Source organism: Pseudorca crassidens, chromosome 3, assembly GCF_039906515.1.
Source record: "Pseudorca crassidens isolate mPseCra1 chromosome 3, mPseCra1.hap1, whole genome shotgun sequence".
NCBI classification, from domain to species: Eukaryota; Metazoa; Chordata; class Mammalia; order Artiodactyla; family Delphinidae; genus Pseudorca; species Pseudorca crassidens.
In genome coordinates this window covers 124,586,468-124,607,505 of record NC_090298.1, presented here as the reverse complement: position 1 = coordinate 124,607,505, position 21,038 = coordinate 124,586,468, and the positions used below count along the sequence as shown (strand labels likewise).

General features: G+C 38.8%; 2 protein-coding genes across 4 annotated transcripts in view; one reads left to right on the top strand and one right to left on the bottom strand.

Moving 5' to 3' along the window:
• The window catches only part of LOC137221849 (serine protease inhibitor Kazal-type 10-like), an 86,208-nt gene that overhangs the window by 40,405 nt on the left and 24,765 nt on the right, over positions 1–21,038 (top strand). Inside the window, exons 4-5 of one of the 3 annotated variants that reach the window (XM_067732182.1) lie at positions 4,497–4,538; positions 5,999–6,062. The exons of the other annotated variants lie outside the window; for them this stretch is intronic. Coding sequence (XP_067588283.1) covers positions 6,032–6,062 — 31 coding nt within the window. The 5' untranslated portion in view covers positions 4,497–4,538; positions 5,999–6,031. The remainder of the gene's footprint in view (positions 1–4,496; positions 4,539–5,998; positions 6,063–21,038) is intronic. 3 annotated transcript variants of the gene reach the window in all.
• Positions 7,992–16,253, bottom strand: SPINK13 (serine peptidase inhibitor Kazal type 13). Its single transcript, XM_067730123.1, has 4 exons — positions 16,184–16,253; positions 14,074–14,111; positions 13,293–13,420; positions 7,992–8,040 (listed from the first exon to the last, which is right to left on the bottom strand). Exons 1-4 carry the CDS (start codon positions 16,251–16,253, stop codon positions 7,992–7,994), a joined length of 285 nt encoding a protein of 94 aa, XP_067586224.1.

The following is a 21,038-nucleotide window of genomic DNA, read 5'->3' as shown; positions in this document are numbered from 1 at the left end:
GTGGTTTCTCTTGTTGCGGAGCACAGGCTCTAGGCACATGGGCTTCAGTAGTTGTGGCATGCGGGCTCAGTAGTTGTGGCTCCCGGGCTCTAGAGTGCAGGCTCAGTAGTTGTGGCACATGGGCTTAGTTGCTCCGTGGCATGTGGGATCTTCCTGGACCAGGGCTTGAACCTGTGTCCCCTGTGTTGGCAGACAGATTCTTAACCACTGACCACCAATCTTGAAAACCGGAATGGGAAGAACTGGAAATAGTTGGCAAATGACACAGAGACCACCCCAGAGCCTTAGTTTCATGCCATGTCAAGTGGGACCTATTGCTAGCCCCAATAGAGTTCACATAATTGGAGTCTTTTACATGAAAGTCTGTTTTCAAGTGCAGTGCATGTAATTGTTGCTGTGATTGTTATTATTATTATTGACAGGCCAAGAGTCTCCGCTGTGAGTTGCTGACATTAGATTTTAAACTGTATTTTCCAAGCACAGTTATCCAAATGTCTGTTATTTATCTTTTGATCTTGAGGACATATGTATGAAAACCTGGGGGAAGGCAGTAGAGTCTGCTTCACCAGTGCTTTGCTTGGCAGGCTTATTGTAGTACATTCTGAAGCATAACACATACAAAAGATAATAAATGACATTGCATGCCTCCCTAAAATTTAGACTCTTACATCTGTTTGGGGAGCAGTATAATCTCTTAGTTAAGAATATGTGCATTGGGACTTCCCTGACGGTTTAGGTGGTTTAGTCTTAGTGGTTAAGACTCCATGCTCCCAATGTAGGGGGCATGGGTTCGATCCCCAGTCAGGGAACTAAGATCCCGTACGCCACATGGTACAGCCTTAAAAAAAAAGTGTGCATTGAGTCCCATGGATCTTATTTGCAATCTTGTTTCTAATAAATGTTGGCTGTGTGACTTTGAGTGCATAGGTTAAGTTCTGATATTTTAGTTTCCTCATCTGTAACATAGAAATAATACCTCACAGAGTGGTTTTGAGTGTGAAATACAATTTTATATATATATATATATATATATATATATATATATATATATATAAAATGTGTCTATAAATAGGTAAAATCTCTGATGTGTGTGTGTTTGTATATCAGATGCTAAGATCATAATTAGAGCTTGATATAGGGTAACTAATGATATGGAATGTTATATTCATGACAACTGATTGAGGGAGTAATTTTTATTATCCAGTTTTATCAGTGAGTAAGTTGAGGCTCAGAGGATTTAAGTAATCTTCCCAAGATCATGATACCAATTAATGTAGGAAACTATTAGGTTCAGTCACGGAAAAAATGGGAAGTGAATGTTCTAATAAAGAGAGTGAATTATAAGCTTTATTGTTTACTGTGAAAGTTTGAAGAGAATGAATACTGAGAAAAAGCCATTATATTTCAAGAAGAAGTGTTTTGTTGCAGTTTAAAATGCAATTTTAGCTAAAAGGATTGGGAATGGAATCAAAGGGTGATCAGGATGAAGTGGAAAGATAGGGTTATTCTTTTTTAGATGTTTGATAGTCAGAGGAGAAGAATGGAAAAAACAAAGGCTTCAGCAAGATCTAGGATGGACTGAGCATGTCTTAAAGACAAAGGGAAGAAGAAGAAATTTAAGGTAACATGATGGAGGGTGTCTAATTAGAGGAGTATAGAAAAGTAAGAAATAAGATTAAGAGCACAAGTGTAACACCATTCCCTATGACATGGAAGACAGAGAAGAGCGGATGAGTATAGAGACATATTGTGAAAGGAAGAGAAAGAAAGGTGAAGGGGTACCCATTGTAAGCTTGGCTCTGACTGTTAAGTTCTGGGGTTGCCTTTTGCAGTGGAAGAATCAGGTTGGTCTGGAAGCTGGAGTAGAATGAAGAAGGCTTGGCACAGACGTGGATGGGAGCAAGTCAGATAGTCAACAAAGGATATAAAATTAGTGGCCGCTAGACAAAATTAGTACTAGTTTTTAGCAGACCCAGTCAATACCATGCTTAACATTCCTTCCAAAATATGTTATGACACTGAATCACTGTGGGTTTTGCCCTGTTACTTAGCTGAGGCAACAGGGACTTAGAGAAATGGCTAGTTTATTGTTAAGGTTAAGAGCCCATACTTTTTACTCACTCTGGTGTATTGCCTTTAAATCGAAATCTTAGAGGTAGACCTGAAGACATATTGGAAATTGGAGTAATAGGAGTAAAACCAGCCACATCAGAGCAGTCAGGAAGGAGAGCTGATGTTTCAAGTGAGCAAGCAGACAGGGCTGAGCACCAGGTCAGGGTGCATGGCTTTTTCATGTGTGAGAATCATCTGGAAAGAAGGAGGATCCCAGTGGGAGAGGGGATGATTGAGAATCAGGAGACAAGGCCTCATCCCCTGTCCTCCACCTTCATCTAAGGTGCAGTGCTGTGACAGCCCTTTTGCCATCTGGTGCTTTCTGCTTCCCCCACAGCTAGAGAGATTAACTAGACTGGTGCTTCAAGTTTTCAAGTTAAAAACCCCTCCTAGGAACCCTAATATGTACAAGTAATAAATAAGGCTGAGGATGGGGGCTGGCTGGGGAGAATTTGGAACTCTACTACTTAATTCTGTTTTTCTCTCCTAATTTCTGTACCAGCTCACCCCCAACCCCAGGCTCCTTCCTTCTTGGCATCCAACACCTTCAAGGCCTTCTTGTGGCAGTTTAAAATCAGTGGCCTAGATTTGACTGAACTAGCTCTAGCCTTTTGTCTGTCCTCTTCTCCCTTCCCTATGTGGCCCCTTCACTCTCCAGCTCTTTTTTTTTTTTTTTTTTTTTTTGCCACACTGCACAGCATGTGGGATCCTTATTCCCTGACCAGGGATCGAACCCACGCCCCCTGTGTTGGAATCGCAGAGTCCTAACCACTGGACCCCCAGGGCAGTCTACTCCAACTCTTTTCCTCTCCCCTCCTCTTCCCTTCCTCCCCTTGCCCTCCCCTCCCCCCTTCCCCCTCCCCTCCCCTCCACTGTGATCACGCCTCTGTGCACTGAGTCACAGTGACCCAGAGATCTGAATATTTGCATTTTGATCTTTGCATTTTGATTTGTGTCTGACAGGACCTTGTTCCCTGCCTCTTGTGGGAACAGGGAGTTAGCACATCTAGGGATCCTATGCTTTGGTTCTATTTAATTTTCTTTGAATCACTGAGGCTTAGTAGTTTCAATCATGGGACAAGATGTTGTGAATTAACAGTAAAGACTATTTCCTGTTGGTTCATGTTGCTTCTAGGTGACCTGACACTATCTGGATCTAGATTACATACACACACACACACACACACCTCCCAGCTCCTGTTAGTAAAATCCTGTCTACTGTGCTCAGTGCTGAAGGGAACACCTGTAACCCGAGTTAGCCAACATTAGAGGATGTATTAGCCTGCAAGGGCTGCCATAACAAAATACCAAAGACTGGGTGATTTAAACAACAGAATTTATTTTCTCACAGTTCTGGAGACTAGAACTTCAAGATCAAGGAGCCAGGATGGCTGGTTTTACCTGAGGCCTCTCTCTTTGGCTTGAAGACAGCCACCTTTGCACTGTGTCCTCACAGGGCCTTTGCTCTGAGTGTATGAGGCCTGGTACTTCCTCTTCTAATAAAGACATAAACCCTATTAGATTAGGGCCCCATCTTTATGACATCAGTCAACCTTAATTACTTCTTTGAAACCACTTTTCCAAATACAGTTACATTAGGGGTTAGGACTTCATCACGTGGATTTTGGAAAGGACACAAATCAGTCCGTAACATTCTTCCCTCTGCACTCCCACCCTCTACCAATTCATGTCCTTCTTCCATGCAGAGAACCCTAGACCTTTGATCTTCCAGACACTGGTGTCCCTTGAAATGTTAACTAGTATTTCTTGAAAAAGGGACTCTTTGGTCAATTAGACTTGGGAAACCCTAGACACTCTATTTCTTTTTGGGAGATTCATAATGCACTTTATTTTATTAAAGGTTCTATTAAATTTTCTACAATACAGAAATTTTTTTCACTTTAAACTTAATTTTCAGCAAACTTAATTTGCCACAGTTTACCCATTACATAACATCTAAAGAGATGTTGGTGTTTTCCTTGGACATTAACAAATAAGGAGTTACTCCAGTTTCCCATAAAGTCATGATGTTCTATATAAAGACTAGTTACCAAGGAAGATCATTGAATTTTTGGTCTGTTTGGACTGCTCAGAAGTTCTTTATCATATTGAACAGAACTGCATCTCTATCTGGTTTCCATATATTATGGTTCTCTACAGTGGAGCCCAATAGAATGTGTCTGCTCTCTCCAAGTATGCAAAGGCAGCTGTAGAGTGCCTAGTCAAGGTCTCTTTTTTCTCCAGATGATATAGATCAGCTTCTTTACTATTTTTTTATAGTATATAATCCTGTATGTCCTCCCTACCCTGACATATCAATGCAAAGTTACTTAATAATAGTACAACACAGGTAATAACCTCACCATTTCCCTTCTCTGTTCCAGGCAGTGTTATCCACACTGGAGATACAGAGATAAATAAGACATGTGAGGACTTTATTTCTTGGACCTTACTTTCTTGTAGAGAAAATGTTTTAAAAAATAATATGATTTTGGATTTTGTTGTTGTTGTTGTTGTTGCATTACGTGGGCCTCTCACTGTTGTGGCCTCTCCCGTTGTGGAGCACAGGCTCCGGACGCGCAGGCTCAGTGGCCATGGCTCACGGGCCCAGCCACTCCGTGGCATGTGGGATCTTCCCGGACCAGGGCACGAACCCGTGTCCCCTGCATCTGCAGGTGGACTCTCAACCACTGCACCACCAGGGAAGCCCTGTTTTGTTTTTTAACATCTTTATTGGAGTATAATTGCTTTACAATGGTGTGTTCGTTTCTGCTTTATAACGAAGTAAATCAGCTACACATATATCCCCATATCTCCTCCCTCTTGTGTCTCCTCCCACCCTCCCTATCCCACCCCTCTAGGTGGTCACAAAGCACCGGGCTGATCTCCCTGTCCAAGAACAGTTTTTATCACATAAGAAAGTTAAGGTATAGAGGAGAGAGGCTAACTAACTTGCTGAAGTTCACTTAAGTAACATGAGATCAAGCTGAGGTTTGAATTCAGGTAGTTTGGTTTCAGAGCTTGTATTCTTAGCCATTTACCACTAACGACTAATGATGCTGAGGTGAGCCTTGTTCAGACTCATTAACACTTAGCCAGGCAATGTCTTGGGAGCATATGTGTCTCCCAGGAAAAACACAAAACCATTGGGAAAAAAAAAACAAAAAAAAAACCACTTCTCTTTCCCAAAGTCTCCTCTAAGGAGTGTACATCAATGCCTCTCAACCTGAGATGCATTAAAATTCCACTGGGGATCTTGATAAATTGTAGAATTTGACCCAGCACGTCTGCAGTGAAATCTGCAATTCTGCATTTTTAACAAGCTCCCAGTGCTGTTCCTGACCATGCTCTGAGGAGAAAGGGTCTGGAAAGTCAGGAGGCAGATGAAGAAGTGAGAAATCCGCCATAGTGTTTACAGATAAATTACGTTCAGGAGTTGCGTCTAGAGGAGCAGGCTGTAGCTCAAAGTATTAAAGGAATACCCTTTTAACGGCTTCTCATCTCATTCAGAATAAGACCTAGACTTCTATCCATGGCTTTAAGGCCTACCTACATGACGTCGTTGTATTTCCCAGGTCTCTCTGATCTCAACATCTGGTCTTGACTTCTCCTAGCCCCTCTAGCAATCTCTCTGCTTATAGCAGGCAGTATCCACTCCTGACCTTGCTACTCGTGGGTTTTGTTTATTTGTTTGTTATCGTTTTTCCCCCAGCACTATGCTCTTACCAAGGTCATCTGAATGTGAACTCCTTGAGAATACAGGCCTTATCTGCCCAGTGCCTAGAACAGTGTCTGACACAGCATAGGCACCCAATAAATGTTCATTAAACAAACCAATAGGTTTTATTTGCCTGTGCTCTGTAAAAAATTTCTTACTGTTTTGTAGAGAATAAATAGATCTGGAGATCAGAAAACAGAAATGGCGATCAAGCCTAAAAAGTTGATGCTAAGTGAGTATTAACTAATTTACTTTAAATACCTGAAAAGTAAGCAGGAAACTTGGCTCCCATTTGAGGAATGATTTTATAATTTTGAAAACAAAATTTTATTTTGTTACTTTATTTTTGTCCATTAGTGCATCTAGGCTCTCTTTTTCTAGTCCCTTTTGGGTTTGTAGACAACATAAGGTTGTGGTTAGGAGCAAGATAATTGAGTTTAAATTTCAGTCCTTTATAAACTACAAGATTGCATAGTTTACCTTGTCTAAGTTTAGTTTCCTCATCTGTAAAATGGGGGTGACAATGGTAGCAGGCTTATAGGACTGTGGAGAGGATTAATTGACATAAAGCAAATAAAACACAGCACTTGGCATGGTGCATGTGCTCAGTGAACATGGGCTAATTATTGTCAGAACTCTACCTCTTCTTTTAAGGCTGGGCCAAGATGTCAAACTGCCCTTCCTTTACTGGAATGCCTGTGTTCTCTTCTAAAACTTCAGATGGTTATTTCCATTCTCAGCTTACACTTCATGTGAGCTTAGTTACCGTGTGTGTGTTCCTATCTGTCTCCCAGTCAGCCCAGCATTTTCACACAACAGAGAAGATGCTTGTTAAGTCAGGGATTTCTAACTATGCCTGTTTATTTTCCTACTAAAGTAGAATAATTGTGGGCTCTCTTTTTTTTTGAGGAGGGGAAAATAAAAGATAGAATTTTCCTGGTTCTCTCTTTTTTATTCTGTGGTAGGACAAGTTATACCTCCCACCCCTTTTTAAGGAGAAGATTCTGCTTTTGTTATTTTTGGTGAGGCAGAGATGGAAAGGTGAAATAATGAAATAGTGTTCAACTATACAAGATGATAATTAACAAGAGAAGGTCTGTATTTTAAGAGACTCTTCATTTTAAGGGACCTGAGAGACCTGAAACTTTATCACCCCAGCTCCAAAAAGAGCCACCCAGCTGGATCCTACTGGCCTGGAGTGCTGGGGGCAGGAGGGAGGAAGACATAAGAGGACGAGGGTCTCCCCTGCTAGCAGAGGTGGACTGTGTATATATGCTGGGAAGGTGATGGAGAAAGTAGACTTGTGCATACCTTTCTGGACCTGTCTGGTTCAACTCGTCAGATTAAGTTAGATGATTGAGGCTGGCATCTAGTGGCAACAACAGGTACTAACACAGAGCACACATGGCAAAGGAGAGAGCTCTTTTCATTTCCCCAGCCTCAAGTAAAATAATGACTTCATCTCCCTGTATTAGTCAAGATCTTTCAGCTACAAGTGACAGATTATAGACCAGATCAAGCAAAAAAAGAAAAGGGAATTTACTGAACGATGTAATGTGAACAATGGGATGGAGTGAGCATTAGGTATACTGCAATTGGGGGTCAGACAATGAGCACTCTCTCCTTTTCTCTCAAAAACTTGCTTGTTCCCCAAAGCTCTTGGCTCTTCTCTCCTTCTGTTAGCATGTGGACCTTTTTCTCTTCTACTGAAAGTGGGCTTCATTTATGAATATGAGGTAGAAATTCTCAAACAACTGTGTGCATGTGTGGAGGGGATATTTTCTCTTTTGTTCATGTCTTTAAGTGAGATTAGTGGGGCAGCGTCTGACCTTGCAGATAAGCCTGCAATCTGGAATAAACTGAATTCAGGGGAGTGTTCATAAGCACGTTTGATAACAGGCCTCAGCCCCAAGCAAACTGGAAGCTGACTTGAAACAATCGGTACCCAGAGATGAATATCTACCACCTTTTTCAGTATGGTGTTTATTTCTAATAAATGTGATACTCAGTTCTCCATTAGTTTTCTTTTGTTTCCAATGTTGTTCCAAATTTGGGTGCTGCATGGAGTTGTGTTATTTATTATACACCCTCAAATTCCAAAAGAAATAATTTTCAGAATTTAGTGAAAAGAATAAGCAAGTATATAGTACTCTGTTATCCATTAATCACATTTTCTGTATTTATCAAACTTAATATGAGGACCGAATTCCCTAAAGAAAAGAGAAGAAAAAAGAGATTAGTATCATAAGGAAAGGGGGCCTTGCTTCACATCCGTTCTCTTCCAAATGAAGTCCTGAGAAAGGGAGCTGCTTCTACAATTCCCTTTACCTCCATCTCTTTTCATGGCCACCACAGTTGGCACATTCCCCCCCATGTCCTGATTATTCAAAAATTGCTCTGTGAAGTTTTTCAGTAGAGAGTCTTTCATTCCCCAACCCATTCCCATGTTAATACCTTTTCATTCAGTGTAGCAATGTCAAATTTTTCAACCAAGAAGTAAAAGATAACCATGGCAATAATGCTATGCATAATAATTCACATAATTCACACTCTACTCAAATTTTCACTAGGTTTACACTGCCCATAGACTACAGTCTGTTCCCCTTACTTTAGGATTTATGTTTCCCAGAAGACTAGCCTCTGCCTAACTTTCCACCCTTATTTATTACTGTCCTTTAAATACCTGACATTCCTTTCAACACAATTTTTATCTTCCTTATTTCCCTAAAGACATTGCAGTTTCTCAGTTCCATGCGTTTTCCCAAGCAATGAGCCCTGTGTAAATTGCCCATTCTATTTTCTTTTGCACTTTTTCTTTTTTTAAACCTCTCAACATAGTATTAGCTTTTTATTTATTTATCTGGTTGCTCCGGGTCTTCATTGCAGCAGGCGGGCTCCTTAATTGTAGCTCGTTGTCTCCCTAGTTGTGGCCTGTGGGCTCCTTAGTTGTGGCACACGGGCTCCTTAGTTGCGACATGCGAACTCTTATTAGTTGCAACATGCATGTAAGATCTAGTTCCTTGACCAGGGATCTAACCTGCGCCCTGTGCATTGAGAGCACAGAGTCTTAACCACTGCGCCACCAGTCCCTGCACTTTTTCTTTAAGAATACTTTAACTGCCAAAGGAGGCAAGAATATACAACAGCGAAAAGACATTCTCTCCAATAAGTGGTGCTGGGAAAACTGGACAGCTACATGTAAAAGAATGAAATTAGAACATTCTCTAACACCATATATAAAAATAAACTCAGAATGGATCAAAGACCTAATTATAAGGCCAGACACTATAAAACTCTTAGAGGAAAACATAGGCAGAACACTCTTTGACATACATGGCACCAGTATCTTTTTTGATCCACCTCCTAGAGTAATGAAAATATAAACGAAAATAAACAAATGTGTCCTAGTTGAACTTAAAAGCTTCTGCACAGCAAAGGAAAGCTTAAACAAAATGAAAAGACAACCTAAGGACTGGGAGAAAATATTTGCAAACGATGAGACCAACAAGGATTAATTTCCAAAATATGCAAACAGCTCATCAGCTTAATATCAAAAAAAAAAAAAAAGACAACCCAATCAGGAAATGGGCAGAAGACCTAAATAGACATTTCTCCAAAGAAGACATACAGATGGCCAACAGGCACATGAAAAGATGTTCCACATCACTAATTGTTAGAGAAATGCAAATCAGAACTACAATGAGGTATCACCTCACACCAGTTAGAATGGCCATCATTAAAAACTCTATAAATAATAAATGCTGGAGAGAGTGTGGAGCAAAGGGAACCCTTCTACACCATTGGTGGGAATGTAAATTGGTGCAGCCACAATGGAGAACAGTATGGAGGTTCCTTAAAAAACTAAAAACAGAGTTACCATATGATCCTGCAATCCCACTTCTGGGCACATATCTGAATAAAACTCTAATTTGAAAAGATACATGCACCCCAATGTTAATAGCAGTATTAGCCAAGACATGGAAGCAAACTAAATGTCCATCAACAGATGAATGGATAAAGAAGATATGGGGTGTGTGTGTGTGTGTGTGTGTGTGTGTGTAATGGAATATTACTCAGCTGTAAAAAAAAGAATGAATTAATGCCATTTGCAACAATATGCATGGACCTAGAGATTATCATATTAAGTGAGGTAAGTCAGAAAAAGAAAAAGACAAATGTCATATGATATCAGTATATGTGGAACCTTAAAAAAGGATACAAATGAACTTATTTACAAAACAGAAATAGACTCATAGACATAGAAAACAAACATAGGGTTATCAAAGGCAATAGCAGGTTGGGGGGATAAATTAGGAGTTTGGGATTAACATATACATACTACTGTATATAAAATAGGTAAACAACAAGGACCTACTGTATAGCACAGGGAACTATACTCAGTATCTTGTAATGACCTATAATGGAAAAGAATCTGAAAAATAATATATATATTGCCTGCACTCCATTTAGATGGGGAACTGCTACTAGATAACTGTTGCTTATTTCTTGAATGTGAAATCCTAGCTTACTATTAATGTTTGATTTTTAAAAAATAAATTGGAAACCTGTATTTTTAGGTAAAATCTGATTTTTGAAATACTGTCAACCATAAAAACTTACTGAAATACTATTCTGGTTAAACAGAACCAATACTGTTTTCTGTTATCATGAATTTTCTTATGTAATATATTCTTTTTGCCACATAAGACCACAAACTTATGAAGAGTCTGGGATCTGTTTCATACAACTCTATTTTCTTTTTCTTTTAATTTTTTTTATTTTTATTTTTTTGTGGTACACGGGCCTCTCACTGTTGTGGCCTCTCCCGTTGCGGGGCACAGGCTCCGGACGCGCAGGCTCAGCCGCCATGGCTCACGGGCCCAGCCGCTCCGCGGCATGTGGGATCTTCCCGGACCGGGGCACAAACCCGTGTCCCCTGCATCGGCAGGCAGACTCTCAACCACTGCGCCACCAGGGAAGCCCGACAACTCTATTTTCTTGGTAGTTATTATGAGGTCCCTACACTGAGTAGGCTTGGGGGATTCCTTTAAGGATAATGACTGATTTTTTTTTTTTTCAATTCTGAGCAAGACGCACACTTAAGTTTTCTGTTTTTCAAGGGATTTACATTGTTCATAAATGGCGGATATCTCTCAGGATTGTAAGTCCAGTTTCTCAGAATTTTTCTTCAAAACACTAGCTAAGAGCAGAGACAGAAGAATTACTCTTCTGCCTCCATTACTCAAAAGAGCATAATGACTATTCTTGTTGCCCCGAGATCCAGAAATGGCATGAAGGCCACGTTTATACATGCAAGTCACAGTGAGAATTAAAACAAATATACAGGCAACTGTACCATCCCTGCCATTGGCATCAGTGTTCTCTGTGTTCCAGAAATAGATATGTTTGATAAGAACTATGTTCATAATGGCTCCAATGAGAGAACCATTTTTTTCTTTTCTAATCAGCAGAGGCTCCTTATTTATACTTTGATTGAGAAAAAACAGTGTTCATAGTGTATCTGGCAGACTTACAAGATAGAAACGAAGGAAAGGAAGAAAGAAAGAAAGGAGAGAAGGAGAGAGAATGAGAGTGAGAGGGTGAGAGAATGCCAGAACAGATCAGAGGCATGCTGATAGAGCTTTTGAGACTTTCTCAAGTCTCCTAGATGAGGCTGAAAAAAATCTCAGAACCATCTTTGAGAAGCCATTTGGTTGTAGCAGAGTGGAAAATATAATATATTTTCCCCAATATAATTCTACATCAACCTATGCTGATTTTCAGAAGCCCAGGCCATTGTGGGTGGGTCCTTCTTATGCTGCTCATTTTAATGTTGTGCATCCAAATACCAGACAGTGTGAAAAAGGCTTATGTGGAAGAGCTAAGAAGACACTTCCCAAAGTCTTTTGCCTAATTAGCCCTGCCTGAGAAAGTGACAACCACCACATTTGGAAGGAATGATTATGTAATTTAATCATTCTACATAGTCTGCTAATATTCATGAATTCTCATTCATCTTTCTTTGAAGTCAATGGGAGATACTTGGTTAATTCACATTTTTCAGTTCCCATTCTTTTCCTTTAAAGTCATCCTCTGAGTCTAGTACTTGCTCTGAAGATGAGCAAGTATTACCTTTATTGGACTAGTTTCTACACCTCGTTTCCTTCAGTGCTCAGAAATAATTGCAGTGGCATGCTAATGTGATGAGTCCGTGAAGATTCTTCTCAAAGGAAGATATGCATTAAAGAGTTAGCTCAGCAGACTTGAGATGCTCAAATCAGCTCATAGGAAGTAATCTCTACACCCTTGGGATATTCTGGCTGATAAGAGTAACTTTGTAACCTAGGGCCATAGGTCATGCCAGATAATTTACCCTGAGGTGAATGCCTGTTTTTGTTCACCTGTGGTGCTGAGCCACTCTGTATCAGTTTAACTCCTAGGGGGAGGGGGCTGGAGACTAAGTAGTTGTCAATCATGTAGGTGCTGCATGTCCCCAGTAAAAACCCTGGACACCAAAGCTTTGGTGGGGCTTCCCAGGTTGTCAATACTTTATATAAGTTATGACACATGATAGCTGGGAGAATTTAAGCACTGCCTGTGTGACTCCCCTGGGAGAGGACGACTGGAAGCTTGTACCTGATCTCCTAGACTCCACCCTATGAGTTTTCTGCCTTTGCTGATTTTATTCTGTATCCTTTCATTGTAATAAACTGTTAGCATGCATATAACAGCTTTTCTGAGTTCTATCAGTCCTACTAGGGAATCATCAAACCTGAGGGTACTCCTGGAGACTCCCAACAGAGAGGCTCTCATAGGTCATGGAAGAGTTACTGACAAGACACGATAAGGCTGATTTGTAAAAACAATTTCAAATAGAGCTAAAATATATCACAAGGAATATTATTAACTTTTTAATTTAAATTTCCCATTGAATTTATTTGAAAGGCAAAAAAATTTGACAGTCAGTTTTTTTCCATGTAAGACCACATAATCACTTTGTTACTTACGTGTATATCTACACCTGTATTTATGTCTGTGTCTGTATGTCTGTATCAGTATCTATATTTACTTCTTCCAGGCAACAATATGGGTGCTACTCATAGGGATGTCACTGTGACTTGTTAAAGAAAATTTGATTTTTTTAAGATGGATTTCTATTTATTGCTTGAATATAATCTATAGACTATCTACTAATATGATCTCTGTACAATTCTGCCAAAATATCATGTAAGCTTTTCTTTCTCTTTTTTTTAAATGAGTCAACTTTGAATGTTAACTAAATTTTTTAAAAAGTCTTTTCTCTTTACTATGTATGTAGTCTGTCCTCAGTCTTTTGTGAACAATAGAGGCTATTAAAAAAAAAAATCCCATGCATCAGCAAATCCAGTTCCTTGCTAAAATTATTGGAAATTTCTGTGAAGAAATATAGAGAAAAAATAATGGTATTTTATTTTGAACTTACCACTGATCAACACAAAGGAGACACTCATTCTTGTAAGTGTGGCCATTTGTAGCACAAACATATGCTGTCACCTCAGGACAGTTTGCGTCATAAAGAGGATCCAGTGGGTAGTACATTTTACATGGGGGCTACAAACATCATAAAATATCGTATGAATAACAACTGATAGATTTTCCCTCATCTATTCCTGGCCTGTCACTTCTGCCCTACATAGAAATAATATCAAATGTTACTAGTCAATTGATCTTTTTGCAAGATTTCCTCTCCTCTGGGCTTTGGTCAGGCAAGTTTTTTTCTAACTACAGTATCCTCACTCATTCATCATTTGCTAGTCATAAGCAGTATAATAACTCAGCTTAAATCCCAAATGCAAAGTTTTCACTTAAACTTGGAGTCCCAATGCCAGTAACTCATTATAAGAAGTTTGTGAGTAGAGATAGTTATGTGTCTCTGAACTCCTAGAAGATAGGGGCTTAAATGTAGTTTTTAAGAGTGAGGGTTCTGTATTGAGACTGGGATTAAATTCTGTATATACCATTGTTAAACTCTGTGGCCTTGGACAATTGACAGGTATTAATTCATTTAATGTTCAGAGATGCATCTTACTATTACAACGCTTGTGCTACATGGGAGTAAATCTAAGCCTAAGAGGTTAAGATACATGCCCAAAGTCACATAGAAAACTTCCATTCTACTTAACCACTATGAAGTTTTAGGTCTCTCATGTCAGGAGAGTGATCAGATTAAAATCAGAATTCAGAACTTAGAAATTTAAATTTACCATAGGCCATTTAGAATAGTCATGGGGTTTGAAGATTTCTGCAAATAAAGTACAGACACAATAGGTTAAAAGAAACAGTTCTCCGTGGAGTTTGATTTCACTCACTGAAGTTACTGACTGAACAAAGAAATGTAATGCAATTACTTATTTGCACAAAGTATACAAAATAATTTGTGGCAACAAAATTTGTGGGTGGTATTCCTTTGTTAACTACTTCATCCATTTATTTATTCTCTCCTTTTCACAGTCCTGACTTCATTTATAAATTTGCTGTGTCATTGAGGAAAGAGTTAAAAACCATTTGGGGTTGTATGCTTAACTTGCAAACCGTGTTATTTTCATTAAGTCACTTGACTTTTGTTGGCTTTAGTTTCCTCGTCACAACAATTAGGATAAGTGTATGCATTTTAAAGATGGTTGTAAAAATTAAAAGTAATATAGTAAATAAAGGATTAGGCCAGTTCCTACCAAGATGCTGAACTAAAGAGGATACTAAGAATGATGATGAGAAAGCTTAGGAGTTCCTTGGCTCTGGAGAGACTGAGGGATATGGTGAACTGATTTGTGCGAGGAGTGCTGGTGTTGCTTAGGGATAGAGGATGACCAGCTGGCTATGGGAGAATAAAATAAGAAAAGACCTATTGAAGTTTTGCCCTATCTCTCACTGTTAGGTGATATTTAAAATATCCAAGAAAATTCTAGCTTTCCAAAAGTCAGAATTTACAAAGTTAGAAAAGTTGTACGATTTTAAAATCTTCACATAAAGGAAACAACAAGCCTCCCAACCTCTCCAGGAATAGACTATGCTGTTTACATATGCACTCTTTCAGAGAATAAAAAAGATGGAATGCTCCTCTCTAATTCTAAAAAGCCAGAATATTTTAATAACAAAAGCAGCTGGATATAGTTATGAGAAAAGAAAAATAAAAGCCTTCATCTAGTAAAAATAAAGTAATATATATACACTGCATACCATACATAAGAACAAACTTCAAATGGACCTGGATCTGAACATAAAAAACAAAACAATACAAAGATCAAAATATAACACAACTGAGTTGCTCTTTAATCTTAATATATGAAAGACTTTCTGATAATGACTCATTAATCTCTGGGCAGTAACAGAAAGGACTGATACATTTTATTACATCCAAATAAAAATAACTTTTTCATGACAAAATATAAACATAAACTAAAAAAGATATCTGATAAACTGGAAAAAATATTTGCAACACATATCATAGATAAAGGGCTAATATACCTGATACATAAAGAATACTTTAAAATTGAGGGGAAAAAAATCCCAATTGCTGAATGAGTTATATACATGGACCTACAATTCATACACACACACAAAACCCCGAAGATATGGAAATGACCCTTAAATTTGTGAAAGATATTCAAATGCAGTATGATAAGAAAAATGCTAATGAAAACTATATTGAAATACCATCTATTACTGGTGGGAATGCAAGTTGGCACAACTTTTATGAAGTGAAATTTGGCAACGTTGAACAAAACTACTTTGCATTCACATTCAATCACAATTCAAGGAATCTACCCTGAAGATAAACTCCCAACGATAGAAAAATACATATGCATAAGATTATTTATTGCAGCATGTTTTTTAATTGCAAAATATTGGACACAAACTAATGCCCGTACACCTAAGACTGGTTGAATAAACTTTGGTACATCCATCCAAAAAAGTCTTATGCTGTTGTATAAAAGAATGAGGAAATCCCTGTGAACTGATATGTACTGCTTTTCAGAACATTCTGAATTGGGAAAAGCAGGATGCCAATAGGTACCTAAAATAAGACTGGTTACATAAAAGATGAGGGTGGGACTGCAGTGGAAGGAAAAGGGTATGGAGGCAGTGACATATCTTTGAACCTAAACTTTTGTTCATTTTGGTTTATTTTGTTTCATTTGTCATGTTCAAAATAATTTTAAATTGCTATCCTATAGCAATCCCTTTCCAATAGTGATACCCAATTGATACCCCATTTGTATTATCAAGCCCAAAGGCCTATGTTTCAGCAAAACTTTACCCATCCAGTCATAAATGACTCTTTTTCTCTCCTGCAAGTAAAAGACATATGCTTACCTGAAAAAACAATCTGTGCCAAAGTGGAGGATACCAGGAAAAATATGGTCATGCAGGGAAAGGCAGCCATTTGATCTCATCTAACGTCCTGCTTTGGTGAGGCCTGTGAAAATGCTCAAGATAGTTTATTCGTAATCTCTTGCATAACTGGCTTTCCAAACGTGAGAGAACCCACTACTCTGAATTAGTGCCGTTCCCATGAACTTGGCCATGGTGATTCCAAACTGGTCTGGTCTCTAGGGATTCAGACCTAAGAAGGCTCTTCTGCTCTAAAGAGGGAAACAAAACCATTAAAATAACTTTTTTTTTCCCCTGCCAACAGCCATTGTACAGTCACTGTTTTGGCTTGGAAGAGGAATTAACCTCAGGGCTCTCACCAGGGCTGACCCCGGCATGTTACGTATAAATAGGTTCATCCTACAATATATCATCTAAACTGAGACACTCATGTTAGTGAATACGGACACTGAGAATTCATAAGAATTCTGAGAAAATAGGTGTGAACTGAGGACTATGCTGCACAATCAGGGATGTGTCACTTTATAATACACATTGTTTGATTTCCTGGGATAGACCAGTTTCTCCCACATTCAAGTCCTCCATTTCCTAAGTAAGTTTCTTCTTCCAGGCCAGTTACATGTGCTCAAATACAAAGAATAGATTGAAAATGGAATTGTTGGTCTGGGGTCATAAAAATTATGTATACCTTTCCTGATACACAAATCAGGATAATTGATTTTTATCATTTTTATGATTCATATATAGTACACATGATTTTGATGACACTGGTAAGTTCAAATTCTAGCTTCAACATTTCTTAGAAGTATGAGCCTCAGAAAAAGCATGAACATCACAGGATACTGAGAATATCAACTGATATTAATGTAAGTAGAGTTTAACTGTATTAAATTACCAATTTCTGTAGCCAAACTCTTCTTTTGTAAGAATGGAACTATTTGGCCTAGAGAGAAGATACATTCCAAGTCATTTACTCAACTTCCCATGCCCTACTCTACTCATTCTGTCTCTTCTCCAAATTGCAGCTGGTGGACACATAGAGAAATGAGAGAGAACCATATTAGCTGTGCAGAGGAAACAAAAGGAGGGTGCTGGAGGAAAACAAACATACTGGGAAACCTAGTGACAGAGAAGAAAGCCAAAGAGATACCATCACTGACTTAGAATAAGGAGGTGAAGAGATGTTTACCTGAATGAGCTTGCTGCAAAATGTGAGCCCGCTGTAGTCACCCTGAGGTCACAGCTAGCCTTGAGCAAAGTTGCTGTTCCATGAGTCTGTGGCCCAGGGGCATGTTGAGCAGAGGAGGCAGGCTCCTTGCTCAGTTGAGTGACCAGTTGATTGGCAAGATACTGCGCTAATAGCTGTTTCCTAGTTTGACCCCTCTCTTAAACCACCTCCTCTGATGTTTCATGCTCCAGCAGGCAGGGACAGACCTGGAGGTTCTGTACTTGTGGTTTCTGATTGTGGATCATGAGAACAAGATGACATTTGCAAAGCAGGTTAATTACCTACCTTATTCCAGATAATCTGGTATACACACCAAATTCAAGGCTGATTCATTTTCCTGGTCTCTGCCTCCAGAGGTCATTTAGCCCATCCTGCTTCTCAGAAGGGTTATCTGTTTGATCTTTGTAGGACATGATTTCTGACATCAGCCAGGGAAACTCCAGCACCACGACTAATAATCTTTGCAATACCTAAGTCTTCTGAAGTCTCCATGTGTTTCCCTCCCCTCCACCTTAACGTAGGCAAGCCTGAAATTTTGCCATAATCTGGAAAATTTCTATCTCACACACTTTAAACTCTCCTAGAGTAGTTAGTACTCCTTTTGCTGCTTGTCTTCCCTTCTCAGTCTGAGTCCCATAGACTGACATTTATATTTAGCCCCTTGGCATGAGCATGCTCTCTTGACATCCTGTTCTTGATTCTTCCCTCTTTCTTCCAAGCCGGGATAAATTCAGCATGCTATTTTCCTGCTCCAGACCTTGGCTGTGGAGCAAGGATGGAACAACTTCCATACAATGGAGTCTACAGTCCTGCTATCATCACTACTGACCTAGGCCCTCTAGACTCCTAAGGAGGTCTCTTATTATTTAATGTCAGGTTGCTACCTATGCCACCCATCTCCGTATAATTTCCATTTTTAATCCAATTTTTTCAACTGTCTGACCACACCTCTGCTACATTACTTTGAGTGGTAAACTTCACCTCTTCTTTATTGTGTAGGGAAACCTCAGGATGAACTAGCTCCACTTTTTTCCCCTTTGCCTTGTAATTCTGGAAATTTTATTATCTATCTTTCTACTTTTATCCTTCTCTCCATATCAACTTACCTAGGGATTTACACATTCATCCATTCCTTTCTTTTTGCCAGTACCTGGCTATGTGGTTTACATTTCTCATCATATTTATTCCTCACAATAATCCCATGAGGTTTATATCACTCTGAAACTTGTGTAAGGGAAAAAGAAAACGAGGCTGAGGGGAGTAAAGTCATTTGCTGAAGCTAACTAGCTACTAACAAATCTACAAATGGACAGAGATGAGATTCAAACACAGGTACCTTTAACTCCAAAGCCCACGTTCCATTACTTTCTCTAAGTTTTCTTTCATCTTAGAGAATGAATGTTCCCTTTAATTTACTATCCATAGTCTTCTTAGACCAGTCTTGTGTGATACCCTATGCCTTTCTTGGCAGCGTCTTTGATTTTGCCCTCTATCTCCTTCTCTCCACAGTCAGTACTCCTAATCTCTCCACGATACTACCCCCTAGATAATGAGATTGCATGCTCTATGAAGGAGAAGACCCTATCTTTACCTAATTTTGATCTTGTAACTGCAATGCATTGCAGGGTTTTGTTTTTGTTTTTTTTAAAATCACTTGATTAGTATTCAGTAATACGTACAGAAGGAAGGAACAAAGAAATCCATCCATTTTTTTTAAACTGTGTTCTTGGATATTCTTGAGTGCGTATCATCATGGATATATTTTAGATACACTGTCTAGTCCACTAAGACACAATTCTACTGGAATTTTTATTGGAGTCACATAAATGTGGTAAAAGTAACATCTTTATAATATAGTCTTTTTTTACATTAGTATTTTTTATTACAAAAGGTCAAACATACACAAAAATGTAGAAAATAACATAATGAACTCATATATACCTATCATATAGATTCAGTAATTATCAAGATTGGCACATTTGCTTTACCTATTCAATTTTTTAGAAAAATCCTCAAGCATTATAAAGTGCTTCAGGCATAGTCATTTCATTCCTACAACTTCAGCCAGCATCTCTTATACACAGGAACATTTTCTTCAATAATCCTACTGAGATTCATACACTTAACATTAACAATAATTCTTTTGTATCATCTAAAATGATAAATGTTTATAATCAAATTGCCCTATTGTCTCAAACATGCTGTTTTTTTAGAGTTTGAGTAAGAATCCAAAGAAGGTCCACTCTTGACACTGGTGGTTATGTCTCTTACAACTCTTAATTCGGAGGAGCCTACTTGTCTTCCTCTTCTTTCTCTGTGTCCTTGACTTGTTTAAATTGGATCAGTTTTTTCATAGAACATACCACGTTCTGCATTTGCCTGTTAGCTTCCTTGTGGTATTATTTAACTGTTCCTCTGTATCAAATACATTTTGGAATTGTCAGTTTTCTATTTATAAATGCCTTCCTTGGACATAGATGAAGAAGCTAGGGGAATTTATTGGGATGAAGATAAGCTTTATTTTTCTCAGAAAGGCAGAACTGAATTTTTTAAAATTTTATTTGATTATAGTTGATTTACAATTTTGTGTTAGTTTCAGGTGTACAGCAAAGTTAGTTATACATATACATATATTCATTCTTTTTCAGATTCTTTTCTCACATAGGTTGTCACAGAATATTGAGTAGTGTTCACCATGTTATATAGTAGGTCCCTGTTGGGTATCCATCTTATATATAGTAGTGTGTATATGTTAATCCCAAGATCCTGATTTATCCCTCCCCCTACATTTCCCCTTTGGTAATGATGTTTGTTTTGAAGTCTGTGAGTCTGTTTCTGTTTTGTAAAGAAGTTCATTTGTATCTTTTTTTAAAATTAGATTCCACTTATGAGTGATATTATGTGATATTTGTCTTCGTCTCACTTACTTCACTTAATATGATAATCTTTAGGTCCATCCCTGTTGCTGCAAATGGCATTATTTCATTCTGTTTGCTGCAAATGGCATTATTTTGTTCTGTTTTATGGCTGAGTAATATTCCATTGTATATATGTACCACATCTTCTTTATCCATTCCTCCATCAATGGACATTTAGGTTGCTTCCATGTCTTGGCTGTTGTAAATTGTGCTGCAGTGAACATTGGGGTGCATGTATCTTTTCGAATAATGGTTTTCGCTAGATATGTGCCCAGGAGTGGGATTGCTGGATCATTTAGTAGTTCTAGTTTTAGTTTTTTAAGGAACCTCTATTTGTTCTCCATAGTGCTTGTACCAGTTTACATTCCCACCAACGGTTAGGAGGGTTCTCTCTTCTCCACACCCTCTCTAGCGTTTATTTTTTATTTATTTATTTATTTTTCCTGTGTTACGCGGGCCTCTCACTGCTGTGGCCTCTCCCGTTGCGGAGCACAGGCTCCGGATGCGCAGGCTCAGCGGCCATGGCTCACGGGCCCAGCCGCTCTGCAGCATGCGGGATCCTGCCGCACCGGGGCACGAACCCGCGTCCCCTGCATCGGCAGGCAGACTCTCAACCACTGCGCCACCAGGGAAGCCCTCTAGCTTTATTTTTTGTAGACCTTTTCATGATGGACATTCTGAATGGTGTGAG

Excerpts from the sequence above, each read along its gene's own strand:
- SPINK13 (XM_067730123.1), bottom strand. The coding sequence starts at position 16,253 with ATGGCTGCCTTTCCCTGCATGACCATATTTTTCCTGGTATCCTCCACT. Across the intron at positions 14,112-16,183 it reads GGCACAGATTGTTTTTTCAG|AAATCTTCAAACCCCATGAC; the intron begins GTAAGCATATGT and ends CTTTATTTGCAG. Across the intron at positions 8,041-13,292 it reads CTCCTTTGTGTTGATCAGTG|GGAATTCGGTCCTCATATTA; the intron begins GTAAGTTCAAAA and ends TCTTTTCTTTAG.